This window comes from Canis lupus, chromosome 9 (assembly GCF_048164855.1).
Source record: "Canis lupus baileyi chromosome 9, mCanLup2.hap1, whole genome shotgun sequence".
Classification (NCBI taxonomy): Eukaryota; Metazoa; Chordata; class Mammalia; order Carnivora; family Canidae; genus Canis; species Canis lupus.
This window is the reverse complement of record NC_132846.1, coordinates 28,147,266-28,165,673: the sequence shown is the minus strand read 5'-3', so window position 1 is coordinate 28,165,673 and position 18,408 is coordinate 28,147,266. Positions and strand designations below refer to the sequence as shown.

The window sequence follows — 18,408 nt, the reverse complement described above, 5'->3', positions numbered from 1 at the left end:
TTAACAAAGTTGTGAATATTTATACAACCATCATTCATTCTAATTACCTTTAGGTACCTACCATGTGCAGGTTTTACATTTTACTATACTAAAAATGAATAAAACCTATACCAGACTATAAAGAGTTCATGGCTTAGAGGAGAAGATGCATATTAAATAATTCAACAAATACGTGTAGTGAGTGTCTAAGAAGTAGTACAATGGAATCATTGAGGCAAGAGTAACTCTGTCAAAGGAAGTAAGAAAAAAATTAATATGGGTATTGGGTATATAGGGATTTATCCTGCTATTCTGGTGTGTATGTTATTTACGTTTGGGAGCAATGAAAGACAAATGCTGAGGAACTATTGTAGATTAAAAGAAAATCACAACATATGTAAATCAGATCATTATATTGTGCACTGTAAATTTATGTACTGCTATATGTCAGTTAATTATATCTTAATAAAACTGGAAAAAAGAGAGCCAATAAAAACATGTCTGTATCCTGTATTGGAGAGAAAACTACTCTAAAGGACATTATTGGGACATTTGACAAAATTGGATATGCACAAAATTAGATGACAATAGAGCTTCATAAATGTTAAATCTCTTCAAGTTGATCCCTATACCATTAAAGAGTATCTTTGTTCTAAGACCACACTACTGACGTACTAAAGGAGTGAAGGGAAATTATACTATCTCTTTGAGAGTAATTTGTATATCACTTGAGTTTTCCTCATATTCCAAAAACAATCTCAAAACTATTTAGCAGTTGTTATCCTTCCTCAGCAAAGACTGAGAATACCGAAAGTCTTTACTTTCAAATAGCTCAGGAGAAAAAATGGTACACATACACTCACAGAATAATGAAGCATATGTAGCAAAATGTTAAAAATTGGTGACTAGTGGTATGCAGAAATTATTTGTATTTTCATAGCTTTTGTAAAAATTTGATATTAGTTCAAAAGAAAAAGGGAAGGGAGAGAAAAGGGAAGAGTTTTATAGAGAGGATGCATTTGAGTTATCATAGAGGCTAATTCATTGGGTAGAAAGAGAACCAGAGGCAGATATGTAGAAAGCCATAGGGATATGAAAGAGCATGACTTATTTGCAAGTAGTTCAGTATGGTAATTTCTATGTTAATATAAGATGCTTTGAATACATTATTTTAAGTGTCTGTAGACAATTAGCTTGAATATTTATTTATCTGGTGTTTATTAAAATTCAGGAAACATTTAGCAAATTAGTGGGCTAAGATTATGGCAGAACCACTGCTTTATATACTTCTATTACTAGGAAATCTTGTTTTAAATATCCTGAAATATCCTTTAAATATCCTTTTTTCCCCCCACTCCTTGACAGCCTTTACATGGATATTTGGGAATAACATGGCCATTTATATGTAAGAGTTTGAGCAGCCTTAAGACCAAGTAGACCATAGAAATTTAGTATCCTCATATAACTAAATAAAAAAGCACCTATCAGAGAGCAGCCTGGGTGGCTCAGTCGGTTAAGTATCCGACTCTCGATATTAGCTCAGGTCATGATCTCAGGGTTGTGAGATTAAGCTTTGTGTCAGGCTCCATGCTGGACATGGAGCCTGTTTAAAAGATTCTTTGTCTCCCTCTCCCTCCCACCCTGGCTCCCTGCATGCCCTCTCGCTTGCTCTCAAAAAGAAAAGAAAAAAAAAAGTCCTCATTTTGATAGATGAGAGGATCTTACTAGAGATAATTTGAAATTTGGATCAACAAAACTAGTAAGAAAAAACCTATAATTAAGCATTTTATATCATCAGTATCCATGTTTGTAAGGAATATTGTAGAATAGAGCTGAGAAGAATCTTTCTGTAAGAAATCTTTAGCAAAAGAAATGATTTTGCTAGTAATTTGAAGGCAGAATGACCACTGATCCTTTTCCAAACTTCTTTTGGTATTTTGCCTCTTTTCCTTTCATCCTTTTATTTCTTAATCTATAGATTAAGGTTTTATTTCTAATGAGAGTCACCTTAATTGTTTATATTGCTGATCTTTTGATAGCAAGACTTCTGCATGTATATCAAAAAATATCAGGTGCTCTGTAGTCTAGAAAATAATTTCTAGGACATATAAATGAAAGATAATGGACCTGTAAGACCTTATGTTCAGTTAGAAAAACATGCTACTCTTGATCTCAGGGTTGTGGGATTGAGCTCCATGTTGTGTGTACAGATTACTAAAAAATAATTTTTTAAAAAAGGCAATGGAGCGGGGGATCGCTGGGTGGCTCAGTAGTTTAGCGCTTGCCTTCTGCCCAGGGCATAATCCTGGAGTCCTGGGATCGAGTCCCGCCTGCATCAGGCTTCCTGCATGGAGTCTGCTTCTCCCTATGCATATGTCTCTGCCTCTCTCTCTCTCTCTCTCTCTCTCCCCCTCCTCCTCCCCTCCCCCCGTCTCTCATGAATAAATAAAATCTTTTATTAAAAAAAGGTAATGGAGCTAGAACTCAAACAGTATTTATTCAATTACTTGCTGAGGAAAGGGAATCATTGCTGAATGGTTTTCAGACTGTTCTTGGAATATAAGAAAATTTTATCACAAAATTTCTAGTAAGGTAGTTTAAAATCATGAAATTTAAGTTTTTAACAATTTTCAGAAGGTAAAAAATTTTCAGAAATAAGTGGTTGTAGGTTTTCCATATTCTTGCATGAATGTATTTATATTGTATCTATGTAATCTGTATGTAATATCTCTGTGATGCTCCACTGTTAACTTCTAACAAATTGAAACATTGGAGCATCATCCAATCTAAATTACTTATTATAAGGTAAATTTTCTTTCACGTTGAGAGTAAGATACAAGAGAAACCTTTGGATAAATCCAGTAAAACCAGAGTTGTTAGAATTAATAATGTAATTTATAAGCCTTATTTCTAAGAGCTGATGAGAGAACATTAACTTTCATGGTTTCTTGTTATTTACTACAATGGTTGAATTTTATGTTGTAAAAAATATCAGCTGAATTTCACAGATGCTATTTGCAGAAAAGTTTATAATGGATTGGGTGCTAAAGTTAGCATACTTGGTTATATTGTATAACAGATATGGAGGCTTTTAGGCATTTCTGAAACTTAAGAACTTAATCATTAGAGAATATGAAATAATTTCTGTGTTTATCTTATAGTTACTAACAAAAGCAACTTGTAAGCTTCATGTTTTGCTATTTTAAACTATTTCTATATATCTGGAAAATGTCCAAATGGTTTTCACAGTTGCTTTTTTTCTTTATTGTTCTGGCAGTAGTGATCTATATTTGTATTATATTTACGTATGTAGAAAGAGAGTTGGTTTTGAAAGATCAGATATACATAATTAAATAAAATTATTGCTGGTTTTATTAAGTATATTTAAATTTTGAGTTTATAATAGTTGTTGCTGTTTCCTCTAACTACAAAAAAGGAAAAGAATTGAACAATACAGGTTTAATTTTTGTTTGTTTTTCTTAGCAATTGAAAGCATGTAGTGAAGAGCAGGAAGACAGAGAATGTTTGAACCAAGCTATTACAGCTCTTATGAATCTCCAGGGTAGCATGGACCGAATTTATAAGCAGTATTCACCTAGACGCCGACCTGGGTAATTCCAAACTGTTGAAAATATGAATGTTTCTGCATACTTCATTTATTATTGTAGTTATACTTGCATTCTTCAGAGTTATACTTTTGTTTTACATTTTTCTTTTGGTCTCTTAGTTGCAGAAAATTGGCACTGTCTTATTGTTAAGATATATTTAATAAAATTTTAAAAGATATAACTAATAGTTTTGTACATGTTATATAAGAAATTTAGGATTCTTTGTAATTTTAGTTAGTATGGCATTTGGAATGAAATGCAGAGTTTCTCTAGTACTTCTCTTTCACAATAATGAAATTGACACATGTATCAGTTGTGGCAAAGTTAGTAGAAGATAGTAAATGCTATGTGCAAAATCTAGTGTTTGGTTATTTAATATTTTCTCACTTGATTTGAGGTGGTTTACACTTAAAGAAATTTGGGTTGCTCAGTCATTGAAAAAGCTAAATTTATCTTTTTTTTTTTTTAGGGATCCTGTTTGCCCTTTTTATAATCGTCAATTAAGAAGCAAGCATCTAGCTATTAAAAAAATGAATGAAATTCAGAAAAACATAGATGGGTGGGAAGGCAAAGATATTGGACAGTGTTGTAATGAATTCATTATGGAAGGTCCATTGACACGAATTGGTGCTAAACATGAACGACATATTTTTCTCTTTGATGGCTTAATGATTAGCTGTAAGCCCAATCATAGCCAGTCACGCCTTCCAGGTTACAGTAATGCAGAATACAGATTAAAAGAAAAATTTATCATGAGGAAGACACAGATATGTGATAAAGAAGATACTTGTGAGTGCAAACACGCTTTTGAGTTGATATCCAAAGATGAAAACAGCATAATATTTGCTGCTAAATCGGCTGAAGAGAAAAATAATTGGATGGCCGCACTTATTTCTCTTCACTATCGTAGTACACTAGATCGAATGCTAGATTCAGTGTTATTGAAAGAAGAAAATGAGCAACCATTGAGATTACCAAGTCCTGAAGTATATCGTTTTGTGGTAAAAGACTCTGAGGAAAACATTGTTTTTGAAGACAACTTGCAAAGTAGAAGTGGAATTCCCATTATTAAAGGAGGAACTGTGGTGAAATTAATTGAAAGATTAACATATCATATGTATGCAGGTATGTGAAACTCATTCCAAGTGCTTACTTACCTAGGGCTGAGAATCTAAAAACCTTCTCAGGGTTATTCAAAAATGCTTGAGGCACAGAAAAAATGGATTGCCTCTGAAATACAAAAAGAATTCTGTAGAATCAAAAGGAATAAATAAGTAATTAAATGTCACTATAATATTGTTGACTTCATTAATTAGTAAATATTCATTAAAAATTGTATGAATCTTGAATCAGAAAACAATCCGCTTTAATCAAGTAATACAATGATTGACGGGAACGCTCTGGTGGGAGGAACCAGAATAAAGAGAAAAAGGAAGGAAGGCCTCCAAAATATGCTACTTTGAATTAAAGAAACTGAATAAATTGAACATACAACTTGTTTTATACTCTCTTTTCAGATCCCAATTTTGTTCGTACTTTTCTTACTACATACCGTTCATTTTGTAAACCACAGGAATTGCTAAGCTTACTGATTGAACGGTAAGAAAAATATTTACTTTACTTACATTAACGTTTCATAAAAAGTTAACTATTTTGTTCCTTGCAAAGTGGTGGGTACTAGTATGTACTCAACTAGTTTTTGAACATAATTTACTTGGCATTAAATTAATAGTATTACTGTTCTCTTCAATAAAACTATTTCCTTAAAAGAGACTTTTTTACTTGTCACTTTTAAACAGACTTTTTATTAAGGAAACTTTCAAAACATAGAAGAGTATAGTAAACCATCATCCAACTTCAGTAATTATCAATCCATGTTTCAGCTGTTTCCCCACTGTCTTCAACACCCTAACCCTGGGACTATTTTGAAGTAAATCCTAGACAACATATTTCATCTGTAAATATTTTCATTTGTATTTCCAAAAGATAAGTATTCTTATTAAAAACACAATCACAATCTCATTATTATACCTAAAAAAATTAACAGTTCCTTTTATTATGATTAGTTTTTAAAAATTAAGTTTTGAATTTTTCTTTTTTAGATAGCATCTGGGCTCCAAAGTAATTTTTGGTTCACATTTAAAAACTTAATACCAGAATTTTATCTTGACCTGTATCATTATGTTGTATTATGAATTAAAGTTCACCAGACTGAATTACTGTAATGTGCTATGAAGATCTACTTAGTTGTATTTCCATGTCCAAAATAAGGGAAGCATACTTCTTAGACTTATATTTTAGCTATTTTTCCTATAATTGGGCAAGGTTTCATTTTTTTTTTAAGCTTTGATTATTAACTTATCCACTTTATGTCCTTTATTGTTTAAAATTCATTTATATTCATTTAAAGAAGTTTATTTTCATTTTAAGAAAATAAATATTAGGGATTTTTAGAAAACAGATTTTTTTTTTCTATAGGTCTTTTCCATTGACCTTTTCTATATTGCTCAGTGCTAGTTATTAAACAATTTTTCATAAAAGTAAGAATATTGAATCTTCCTACTGTATAGATAGAAGGCAATTTCCTATATAAGTAACACTTTAAAGGGAAGTTTATCAGTAATTGTACTTTCACATAAGTGGTAGGAAAGATGGTTGCTTAATATAATTTTTTTTGTTATATTTGAAATCCTTTTCATTTGTGTATGAACAACAAAAAGTTTCTCTCACTTTCCTTCTTTTCTTCTTAGATTTGAAATCCCAGAGCCGGAACCTACTGAAGCAGATAAATTGGCTGTAGAGAAAGGCGAACAGCCAATCAGTGCAGACCTTAAAAGGTTTCGCAAGGAATATGTCCAACCAGTACAACTTAGGTTTGGCCTGAATGTTATATTTTTATGACCATTCAGTTTTTGAAATATAGTTAACTCATAAGTTATTACCTCTTAATTCAGATATAGGTATTGTTATACTTCATAATAGTTAAACTTCCAAAGTTCTTTTTTTTTTTTTTTTTAAGATTTTATTTATTCATGAGAGACACAGAGAGAGAGAGGCAGAGACATATGCAGAGGGAGCAGCAGGCTTCCCACAGGGAGCCTGATGTGAGACTCAATCCCAGGACCCTGAGATCATGACCTGAGCCAAATGCAAACGTTCAACCACTGAGCCACCCAGGTGCCCCTAACTTCCAAAGTTCTATGGGAAGCTACCCTTAAATTCCTGAAGAAATTTAATTATTAAAATATACTGTGTTAGGGGCGCCTGGCTGGTTCAGTCGGTTAAATGTCTCCCTCGGCTCAGGTCATGATCTCAGAGTCCTGGAATCAAGCCCTGCATCGAGCTCCCTGCTCAGTGAGGTGTCTGCTTTGTGCGCGCGCTCTCTCTCTCTCTCTCTCTCAAATAAATAAATAAAATCTTTAAAAAAGTAAAATAAAATATACCGTGTTATTTGCATCAGATACCTCTGGCATGTGATATATTATGCTTATTGACCAGGATACCTATTAAGTAAAAATTGTAAATTTCATATGCATGTGCCTACTGTCAACCTTGTCCCTCCCCCCTTTGTGATCATCTAGTAATCCTGGACTTTTTTAGTTTATAATATTTATGGCATTTTTAGCTCTTTCCCCACTGTTCTCCCACAAAAATTATTAATTCATCTAAAAAATCAGTAATTCCTAAAATTGTATTTGATAATAACAGCTGCTAGTTGTTAGGAATGCCTAAGTGCTTTTATTGTTTTTATCTCATACTGACAGTACAATTACTACTTTATATATGAGGAAATTGAAACTTAGCAAGATAATGTAATTTGAGATAGGTCATCACAGAGTGATTAGCAGAACAGGATTCAAAGCCATAATCTTTCTGACTTCCTCTAAGTCAGTGGTTTTTTTTCTTACCACGGGGCATTGAAAATTGGAGGCTCCTTTCATTAGCCTTCTTTATAGTCCCTAATTGTACATGATCTAATATTTTTTCTTTCATATTTCATCTAAATATGAAGGTACCTTGATTAATAAATTGCAACTTTGGAACTGAATATGTTATTTATTTTCCAGGATAATTGCCACAAATAAATGCAGTTTTTAGTGGAATGATAGAGTTCTGTCATATTAATGATATGTTTCCCAGCCAAAACTTTTAACATGTCTTTCTTTGTATAAGAAGATGATATTTAAAAAAATTTTTTTAATAAAAAAAATCTTATTTACCCATCAACAATAATGGAATAATTTTTTTAAAGATTTTATTTATTTATTCATGAGAGACACAGAGAGAGAGGCAGAGACTCCATGCAGGGAGCCCAATGTGGGACTCGATCCCAAGACTCCAGGATCACAATCTGGGCCAAAGGCAGGCGCTAAACCACTGAGCCACCCAGGGAATCCCAGAAGTAATTTTTTTTGTACTAGCTACAATGCATTTATACTCCCCTACACCCAGATTAAACTTTTTTTAAAAAGATTTATTTATTTATTAGAGAGCACATGCACAAGGGGGAAGGTGCGGAGATAAACAGACTCCATGCTGACTGGGGAGCCCAATCCAGGGCTCATTCCAGTAACCCTGAGATCATGACCTGAGCTGAAATCAAGAGTACAATACTTAACCAGCTGAGATACCCAGGTGCCCCACAAATTCATTACCTCTTGACATAAGGCACAAATTTATAAAGTTGCTATATGGGGCAGAATATAATCTTAAACTCTTAGTCATCTATGTTCTTTATTTATTTCTAAGCACTTGTTGTGTTCTCAGTATAGAAATAACATGAAATATCATCTTTACCACCATGATATTATGATTATATTGTGGAAAAGGGATACATGAAACAGTTGTGTATTATTCTACCTTAAATGTTTAAGTGGCTTAAAAAAATACATCCCTGTAAAATTTCAGGAATAGCTAAGATTAAGCTATAATAATTAGAGAAAGCATCTTGGAAGAGGTGAAATACGAGAGTGTCCGTAAAGGGTATATAGGACTTAGGTGGGCAGAAAGTGACTATACGTATTCAAGATCATGAGAAATAGTATGAGCAAAGGCAAGAAAGCAGAAATAAGAATAGCGTGCAGAGGAATTTGGTAAGGAAATTGACTCAACAGAAATGAAGACATTGTGTTGCAAGTAATAGATGAGATTAACTATATGGAATGAGGTGGAATTGAAGATGGACTTAAAGTTGTTAAAGCAGTCTTGTAAGCATTGAAAGATTTTTAGCAATGATAGTAATTTTTATAATGATTTTAACATTTTCTAACATTGTATTATGAAATCTTTAACCTAAAGCAAATTCGGGAGGATTTTACAGTAGACCGCCTATATCGACCGTTAACATTTTACTCTATTTATTTTATTACATATATATTCTTTTATTATTCTTCTGTTGGTCCATTAATTGTCTAATTTTAGGGATGTATTTCAAAGTGCACTTCTCCTTAAATACTTCAATTTGGATATCATTAACAGCACAGTATTTATTCTTTTGTCTTAAAATATGTACATAGTAAAACACTGTGTGCTTTGAATTTTAACAAATGCACACATCTCTATAATTTAAACTCCTTTCAAGATATAAAATGTTACTATCACCTCAGAAAGTTTCCTCATGCCCATTCTAATCAGTTTTTGTCCTCATTGCCCAAAGCAGTACTCATCTTCCTCCATAGATTAGTTTTACCTGTTTTAGAACTTAATGTAAATGGATTCTTTCATATACCCTTTTGTGTCTGACTTTTTTCACTCATCATGCTTTTTTTTTCTTTTAAGATTTTATTTTTTTATTTATTCATGAGAGACACAGAGAGGCAGAGGAAGAAGTAGGCCTGATGTGGGATTCAATTCCAGGACCCTAGGGATCCCAAGTTGAGTCAAAGGCAGACGCTCAACCACTAAGCCACGTAGGCGTCCCACTTATCATGCTTCTGAGCATGTTTTTGCTTATATCAGTTGTTTGTTCTATTTTATTCCTAAGGTAGCAATATGAATATACCACCTTTTTTTTCCCCACTGAAGGGCATCTGGGTTCTTTTCAGTTTTTTATTACTATGAATAAAGCTGCTATGAGCTTTATTTTACAAGTCTTTTGTGAATGTATATTTTCAAATGCCTTTTTCACATGACTGAGTTTTTTGAGTATTTGTATTTTTGGTTTTAAAATAAACTGTCAAATCTTTTTTCCAAAGTAGTTGTACTATATTACACTTTCACCACCAATGAATCAGAGTTCCAGTTGTTTCATATCCTCACCAACATGTTGTGATATCAGTCTTTATACTTTAGCTAAACTGGTGGGGGTATAGTGGTATCTCTATGTTGTTGTAATTTGTATTTTTTATTATGACTAATGATGTTAGGAAGTTTTTATAGTCTCTTACTGGCTATTCATACTTATTTTGTGAAGAATTTGTTAAAATCTTCAGCCTATTTTTTGTTGAGTTATTTTTCTTTTTATTATTGAGTTGTTAGGAGTATGTTGAATAGAACTGGATGCCAGCCTTTTGTCAGATAAAAAGTTTTGTAAATATTTTCTCCCAGTCTGTGGCTTGTCTATTTACATTTTCTTAACAATGTCTTTTGATAAATGGAAGTTTTTAATTTTGATGGAATCTGATTATGAGGGTTTTTTTTTCTTTTACATAATAGTAATTTTTAAATTCCATTAGATGCTGTAGAAACTAGGAAGGAGAGAAAATGGCCCCAGAGTTATTTAAACTGGCCTAAGTGTAAACTAGAAGTTAACAATTTTGTGATATCTTGAAATATTTTCTAAGCCATCAAATGTGCCAGGGACACAGTGATTTAAGGCTGTTTTATTATAGATAGCATGACAGAGATTGGGAATTTAAAGTATTTTAAATTCTTGCAGTATTTAGCCTGGGAGAAAAGCTAATGTCAACTGGGAGTGATGGTGGGGAAGCTAACCTAGAAATAGTCATTTATTAAAATAATGAAAAAAATTAATGTAATTAATTTACTTTAATGGGATGGATAGTAGAATGTTATCTTTGTACAGATTGATTAAATCTCCACTTGCAAGGTTATAAGTTATCACCTTGAGGGTACTGCAGAACAAAATAGCTCTGTGAGAACTATTTTTGTCTTTTGATATAAAATAGGAGCATGTGAATAACTGTAGATAACAGAAATTTGATGATAGCACTTGAATTTAGGAACAAATACACTAATCTTTGTTTTCCATTTTATGTGAAAAATATATCAATTTATACATATATTTTAAAGATTTTATTTATTCATGAGAGACACAGAAAGAGAGAGAGAAAGAGAGAGGCAGAGACACAGGCAGAGGGAGAAGCAGGCTCTATGCAGGGAGCCTGATGTGGGACTCGATCCTGGGTCTCTACTATCACGCCCTGAGTTGAAGGCGACGCTAAACCGCTGAGCCACCCGGGCTGCCCTCAATATAAATCTTTATTTTTGCTTTTGCTTTACCTTTTTTTTCCTTTTTTTGTTGTTTAAATTCAATTAATTAACATATAATGTATTATTGGTTTCTGAGGTAGAGGTCAGGGACTCATCAGTCTTATATAACACCCAGTGCTCATGACATCACATGCCCTCCTTATTGTCCATCACCCAGTTACCCCATCCCCTTACCCCTCTCCCCTCCAGTGACTCTAAGTTTGTTTCCTATAATTAAGAGTTTCTTATAGTTTGGCTCCCTCTATGATTTTGTCTTTATTTTTTTCCTCTTTTCCCCCATAATCCTCTGTTTTGTTTCTTAAATTCATATGAGTGAAATCATATGATAATTGTCTTTCTCTGATTGACTTATTTCACTTAGCATTATATCCTCTAGTTCCATCTGTGTGATTCCAAATGGCAAGATACCATTTTTTTTGATGGCTGAGTAATATGCCATTTTGTATGTGTGTATGTGTGTGTCTTCTTTATCCGTTCATCTGTCAGTGGACATCTGGGCTCCTTCCATAGTTTGGCTATTGTGGACATTGCTGCTATAAGCATTGAGGTGCAGGTGCTGTTTTGGATTATTACATTTATATTTTTTGGGTAAATGCCCAGGAGTGCAATTGCTGGGCCACAGAGTAGCTCCTGTTTTCAACTTTTAAAAAAATCTTTTTCAATTTAAGAATTTAAAAATAGCTTTTGTAGTATACAAAGTATGAATTTTTATATATGTACAAAAAAGTTACTTTTCCTATACATTAGGGAGTAATTAAATAAAGAGACCACAATTTTTATGCTTATAAATATTTTTAAAATATAATTTTTAAATGGTAAATTAGTCAGGATCTGTTTCACATCATTGAAACACTTAGGTTTTAATTAAATACAGATTGGAGTCTCTGAGTGTTATATTCGCCCTTGTATATAAAGTTGTCACCATAGTATTAGAGAAGTAAAAGAAGTATAACTGAATGCTTAGGTTTCACTGAAATGTGTTTCTTTCCATTTTCTCAGGATCTTAAATGTATTTCGGCACTGGGTTGAACACCACTTTTATGACTTTGAAAGGGATTTGGAGTTGCTTGAAAGACTAGAATCCTTCATTTCAAGTGTAAGAGGTATATTATTTAAAGGTTTGATTGAACCTTATGTTGCAAATGAGTTTATTTTTAAATTTTTGTGACTTTTAAGAAGCTAAACTTTTTTATTTTTAAACAACTATAATAACATTCAGTATAGTTTACAGACTCTAAGGAGCTCATATATGTTATAACCACCTGAAGTCTTAGAACCTTGCCTTTTCAAGTTTTTTAGGAGAATCTTTCTTTAAAAGAAGTCATAAGTCTTCTTTAATAAACTTAATACACTAAAAAAAGTTATTTTAAGATTTTATTTATTTATTCATGACAGAGAGAGAGAGGCAGAAACATAGACAGAGGGAGAAGCAGGCTCCATGCAGGGAGCCCGATGTGGGCCTCAATATCGGGTCTCAATCCCAGCACTCTAGGATCACGCCCTGAGCCAAAGGCAGATGCTCAACCACTGAGCCCCCAGGCATCCCAATAAGTAAAATCTTTAAAAATAATAATATTTACTTCTCTTATAAAAGTTTTCAGTATATTTTTAGCTACTAAAAAGTAGGAGTTTCCTACCTAAAATTTTAGAGCACAGTAATGAAATGAAACTCTAGACCATGAACCTTTAAACAAATGTATATTGAATCAAGAAAATTTATCTGACGGATAAAACACTAATTAAGAATATTTAAAAAAAAAAAAAAAGAATATTTTAAGCCCAGTGTGGAGCTTACTATTAAAAAAAAAAAAAAAAAGAATACTTTAAGCCTAGCTTATCTCATCCTACTGTTTTCTTACTTAGGGGGAATTTTGCTTAAAATAGAGAATGTGATCTCTTTGCTTCAACTTTGAGATGTTTAAGATATATTTTTATCATGTTTGCCTTAAAATTGTTTATGGTACTATTTTTTTTTACTATTTTTTTTTGCATTATGTTCTTAATGAAGGTGCTAGACTATATATGATTTAAGAAACTTCTAAAATACACACGTATTAGGATAACACAAGTAAATGGTTATGTTAATGTCTAAAGGCCTTTCTTTTTTTTTTTTTCTTTTTTCTTTTTTTTTTTTTTTAAAGGCCTTTCTTGAATAGGTTATACCTCCGCAATAACTAAATAGTTGGTGAAGAAAAGTTTCTTTTTTTTTTTCTTTTCTTTAAGACTTATTTATTTATAGGGCACCTGGATGGCTCAGTGGTTGAGCATCTGCCTTTGGCTCAGGATCGGTCCTGGGATCAAGTCCTGCATCCGGCTCCCTGCAGGGAGCCTGCTTCTCCCCCTGCCTATGTCTCTCCCTCTCTCTCTCTCTCTCTGTGTCTCTCATGAATAAATAAATAAATAATCTTAAAATGGGAAAAAAAAAAAACACCTTTTTATTTATTTTAGAGAGAGAGAGAGTGAGCAAGTGGAGGGGGGGCAGAGGGAGAAAGAGAATCCTGAAGTGGACTCCTCACTGAGTGCAGAGCCCTGTGGGGCTCAATCTCAGGACCCTAAGATCATGACTTGTGCGGAAATCAAGAGTTGGCTGCTTAACCAACTGAGCTGCTCAGGCACCCTGAGGGATGTTTCTTTTTATAAATGTATTTTAACTAATAAATGAAGAAGGAATGATGGAATTAGAATATCAATATTTTTCAACTCCCTAGTACTATTATAAAGAAGCAACTGGACATTATATGCCTGCTGTTGAATACCTATATTCTTATAGGTATTCATGTCAAAAAATTGATCCTGAATCAGAATATGTCTGTGTGTGTCTGATTTAGAGGAAAAAATAGGAGACCAAGAAGCAATGCAAATGATACCACAGGGACAGAATTGGAAAAATTCAGACTTGAGAAATAACACAAGGCAAATGATTCCATTTTAACAAGTAAATTGCGAGCAAAAATGAGAGAGAAAAGGAGAACCTATAGATTAAAAAAGACTTGAGACATTGACTGCAATTTGTAGATCTTCTTTAGACCCTATTTCAAACAGACCAACTGTTAGAAAACATTTATGAAGGAGTCAGGGAAATCTAAGCACTAATTATATATTTGATGATATTAAGAAGTTATTGTCATTTATATGTATGATAATGTTATTGCCATTTTAAAAACTCTTTAAATTAAAAAAAAAGTCTTTAATTTTTAGATACATGCTTAAATATGAATGAAATAATAGGACATTTGTTTCAAGTTTAACTATTTATTTTAAGTATTCTATGTACCCAACATGAGGCTTAAATTCACAACTCCAAGATCAAGAGTTGAATGCTCTTCCAACTGAGCCAAATTTATATTTCTTTCAAAATAATTTAGAGAGTAGAAGGAGAACATGAGTGGGGTTAGGTGAAACAAAAATTGGTCATGAGTTGATAATTGTTAAATATTAATACAAAGTTTTGCCATTATGTCTGTCAACTAAAAGGTATTTTTGTTTGTGTTCTTATCTAGGAAAAGCTATGAAGAAATGGGTAGAGTCAATTGCTAAGATCATCAAGAGGAAGAAACAAGCTCAGGCAAATGGAATAAGCCATAATATTACCTTTGAAAGTCCACCTCCACCAATTGAATGGCATATCAGCAGACCAGGACAGTTTGAAACATTTGATCTCATGACACTGCATCCAATAGAAATTGCACGTCAGCTGACACTTTTGGAATCTGATCTCTACAGGTAGACTGTTAATGTTCATTTGCTGCTCTATTTTCAAGAATCTTGAATATACCTTTGTTAAGTGATATATGTATTATGGAAGAAGAGTAACATGTAAAACATTGACATTGGTTTATAAACTAAATTTCTGGTGAAACCATAGAATCACCTAAGAAAACTTATTTTAAAAACTGTTAGCAAAACTGTATTTGAATCTACTGATTAAAAACTTTTTTTTAATTAATAGCCAAAGTCTATAGGATATTGATGGGTATGCCACTGGTCGATTTTTTAAATTAGGTATCCTAGCTCACTATATACAGTAATTTAATCTATTCTTCTCAATTTTTTATTGAGTAATTCAGGTATTTTTTTTAATGTAGAAAATTATATAATGAGGGCCCATGAACAGCAAAAGCCTTACAAATACAATTGAAATCCTGACTAATTCTTCCCAATTTTATTCTACTTTCTTCCAATAACCACTACACTGTATTTGGTGTTTATTATTCCTATGTTTGTCTTTATACACATACATACATTGGTAAATAATATATAACACTGTTTTGGAGATTTTAAAACAGTTGATATTTATGTATCAGTCAGCAACATGTTTTGCACTAAAATTGTTTCTGGCATTTGATCAAGTTGATGAATATAAGTATGGTTTGCTTATTTTAATTACTGTGTGGTATTCTATTATATAAATGCTCCAGGGATCCCTGGGTGGCGCAGTGGTTTGGTGCCTGCCTTTGGCCCAGGGCGCGATCCTGGAGACCCGGGATCGAATCCCACGTCGGGCTCCCGGTCATGGAGCCTGCTTCTCCCTCTGCCTGTGTCTCTGCCCCTCTCTCTCTCTCTCTCTCTCTCTCTCTCTCTGTGTGTGACTATCATAAATAAATAAAAAATTAAAAAAAATTAAAAAAAAATAAAATAAATGCTCCATATTCTATCCAATCTCGTGATGATGAGCTTCTAGGTTGTGATTTTTTTCACTGTTGGAAATAATGACTGCTTAACTGAATATACTTAGAAATGTTTTCTTGTAACCTGGTGTCTCCAGAGTATGTGTCTAGATAGAAGGGTGGGGTGATCTAATATGTATATCTACAGTATTATGAGATATTGCTACATTGCCTTACAGAATGGCTGTATCAGTCTTTACTTGTACATCAGTGTTGGATGTCCATCTTTACCCATTTGGTACTATTAGACTTTCATTAGTCTGACAGGAATAAAATGGGATTTTATTGTGGTTTAATGTTCTCTTCCCTGAATAAGAGAGAAACTATTATTTCATGTTTATGTGACTATTTGAGTCAAGTCCTCTGTGATTTAAACCTGTTCATGTGTTTGTCCATTTATCTTTTGGGCTATCTTTGTCTTACTCAGTGTTAAGAGATCTTTAAATAATTTTCATGCTAATCCTTTGTAGGTTAAGTTGCATGATTTTTTTTTTATTCCACAGGAAAGTCCAACCTTCTGAACTTGTAGGGAGTGTATGGACCAAAGAAGATAAAGAAATAAATTCTCCAAATTTATTAAAAATGATTCGCCATACCACGAATCTCACCCTTTGGTTTGAAAAGTAAGTGTTTACTTATTGTGTCTTACTACTTCTTAATAATCATAATTCTCAGTCATCTATAAGCTTAAATTCTGGCTAAAAATATGTTTCTTTTTTATGTGAGGTGAGGAAATTGCTTTTTAAGCCATGAAATTTTTTTTTCTTTGGTTAGGTGCATTGTGGAAGCAGAAAATTTTGAAGAACGGGTGGCAATACTAAGCAGAATTATAGAAATTCTGCAAGTTTTTCAAGATTTGAATAATTTCAATGGTGTATTGGAGATAGTCAGTGCAGTAAATTCAGTATCAGTGTACAGACTAGACCATACTTTTGAGGTAAGTTTTAGGCTTAAATATTTCATCTTTTTTGGGGGAGATACAATTGATGGTAAAAGAAATTGCTTCTACCAGTAATCTTTTGACTAAATCCTTTACAAATCATCTTATTCCCTTAAATACCTTAGTATACGCTAGTGTGCCTAGAATTCATCAAAGAATATGGGGCTTGTGACTCTGTTTAGTATGTTTACCTAAATGTTATAAAGTTCCAAATGGATTTTTCCAATGGCACACTGATTATTTCAGATAAATGACAAACATTTTAGATATAAATATAGAACTTAATCACCTTTTAGTGTAAAGTCAAAGAGTAAATGGAGAGAAATCTTTCTAAAATTAAAAAAGAAGTTTTTTAAATTACAAAATAGTATATGTTTAGCATTTGTTATAGAAAATTTAGAAGATACAGAACGTATATGTTAAGGTCAAAATACACATACTCCTGGGCCCAGAAATAAAAGTGCCAGACTGTAAAGTTAATGTACAAAGATGTAGTTTCTACAGTTTTAATTGTAGTAGTAGAAAACAAGAAACAACCTGTATGTCCTTGAATAGGATGACTGAATATGTTGTTCTACATCTATAGTGTAGAATATTGTTCAGCTAAAAAAAAATGAATAGCATCTGTGTGTATTGTTTAAATTAATATTTGTGATATTTTAGGGAGAAAGCCATAAAAAGCCTTTAGAATAATGAATATAATATGATTTTGTTTTTATATAACATAAAAACAGAAAAAACCCTAAGCATGCTAGTGGAATTGCATGAGCATTGAGAAGAGTATGGAAAGATACTCTTTTCTTAACATTAGTTCTTTTGATGGATTATGATCAGAAGAGAGTGGAGGGCAAACTGTTTTTATATAAGTATTTTTCTATTTGGGTGTTTGCATTTTATTGATTTGTATGAACTTTTTATATATGAAGAATATTAATAGTTGAATATTGCCAAACACTAATCTATTTAACAGATTAATAATTTTAATTCTGATTTTGAAAATTCTAAAGTAGTGTATTTATTTTGAGAGGTTATTTATTCATGAGAGACACAGAGAGAGAGAGAGGCAGAGACATAGGCAGAGGGAGAAGCAGGCTCCTCACAGGGAGCTCAATGTGGGACTCAATCCTGGACACCAGGATCACGCCCTGAGCCAAAGGCAGATGCTCAACCACTGAGCCACCCAGGCATCTCTATTTTGAGAGGTTAAGTTTTAGTTTCATAAAATATTGGGTACAGAACAATATTTATAAAATATATATAAGGCAGAAAGGATAAAAATACAAAGAACTGGATATACCTGGTATCCAGTTTAAGAACTCCTCCCAATTCCATCTCCATCCTCACTCCTTCAGTTACCTTTCTGAATTTTGTTATTTTTTTCTATAGTTTTACTTATTTATATCTCTAAACAATGTACTCTTTCATTTTGCATGTTTCTTAATTATATATGAATATAATTCTTCAAAGACTTTTTTCACTCAACATTATTATCTTCCTAAAATTCATCCAGGTTGTTTCTTACTGCTATAGTTCATTCTTTTTTATAGCTGTATCATATTATAGGAATAAATTTACTAAAATTTTATTTATTTGTTTGTTTGTTAATGGCCATTTGGATTATTTCCAGTATGGGGCTATTATCAGTAATAGTACCACGAACATTTCTAGGTGTATCCTATTGCACAAAATTCTCTAAGTTATTTACCTAGAAGTAGAATTACTACGTAATAGGTTATGGCTAGATAATGCCAGATTGTTTCCC

General features: G+C 32.6%; 1 protein-coding gene and 1 long non-coding RNA gene across 6 annotated transcripts in view; one reads left to right on the top strand and one right to left on the bottom strand.

Moving 5' to 3' along the window:
* The window catches only part of SOS2 (SOS Ras/Rho guanine nucleotide exchange factor 2), an 80,337-nt gene that overhangs the window by 42,599 nt on the left and 19,330 nt on the right, over nt 1-18,408 (top strand). For all 3 annotated transcript variants that reach the window (XR_012036572.1, XM_072838495.1, XM_072838494.1), the window contains 8 exons: nt 3,463-3,590; nt 4,057-4,712; nt 5,105-5,186; nt 6,338-6,460; nt 12,039-12,142; nt 14,540-14,762; nt 16,210-16,329; nt 16,481-16,643. Coding sequence is in view for 2 of the 3 variants with exons in the window: in XM_072838495.1 (XP_072694596.1) it covers nt 3,463-3,590; nt 4,057-4,712; nt 5,105-5,186; nt 6,338-6,460; nt 12,039-12,142; nt 14,540-14,762; nt 16,210-16,329; nt 16,481-16,643 (1,599 nt within the window). In the remaining variant the exon portion in view is untranslated. The remainder of the gene's footprint in view (nt 1-3,462; nt 3,591-4,056; nt 4,713-5,104; nt 5,187-6,337; nt 6,461-12,038; nt 12,143-14,539; nt 14,763-16,209; nt 16,330-16,480; nt 16,644-18,408) is intronic.
* Nucleotides 1-18,408, bottom strand: part of LOC140639936 (uncharacterized) — a 103,281-nt gene that overhangs the window by 75,304 nt on the left and 9,569 nt on the right. The window lies entirely within an intron of this gene.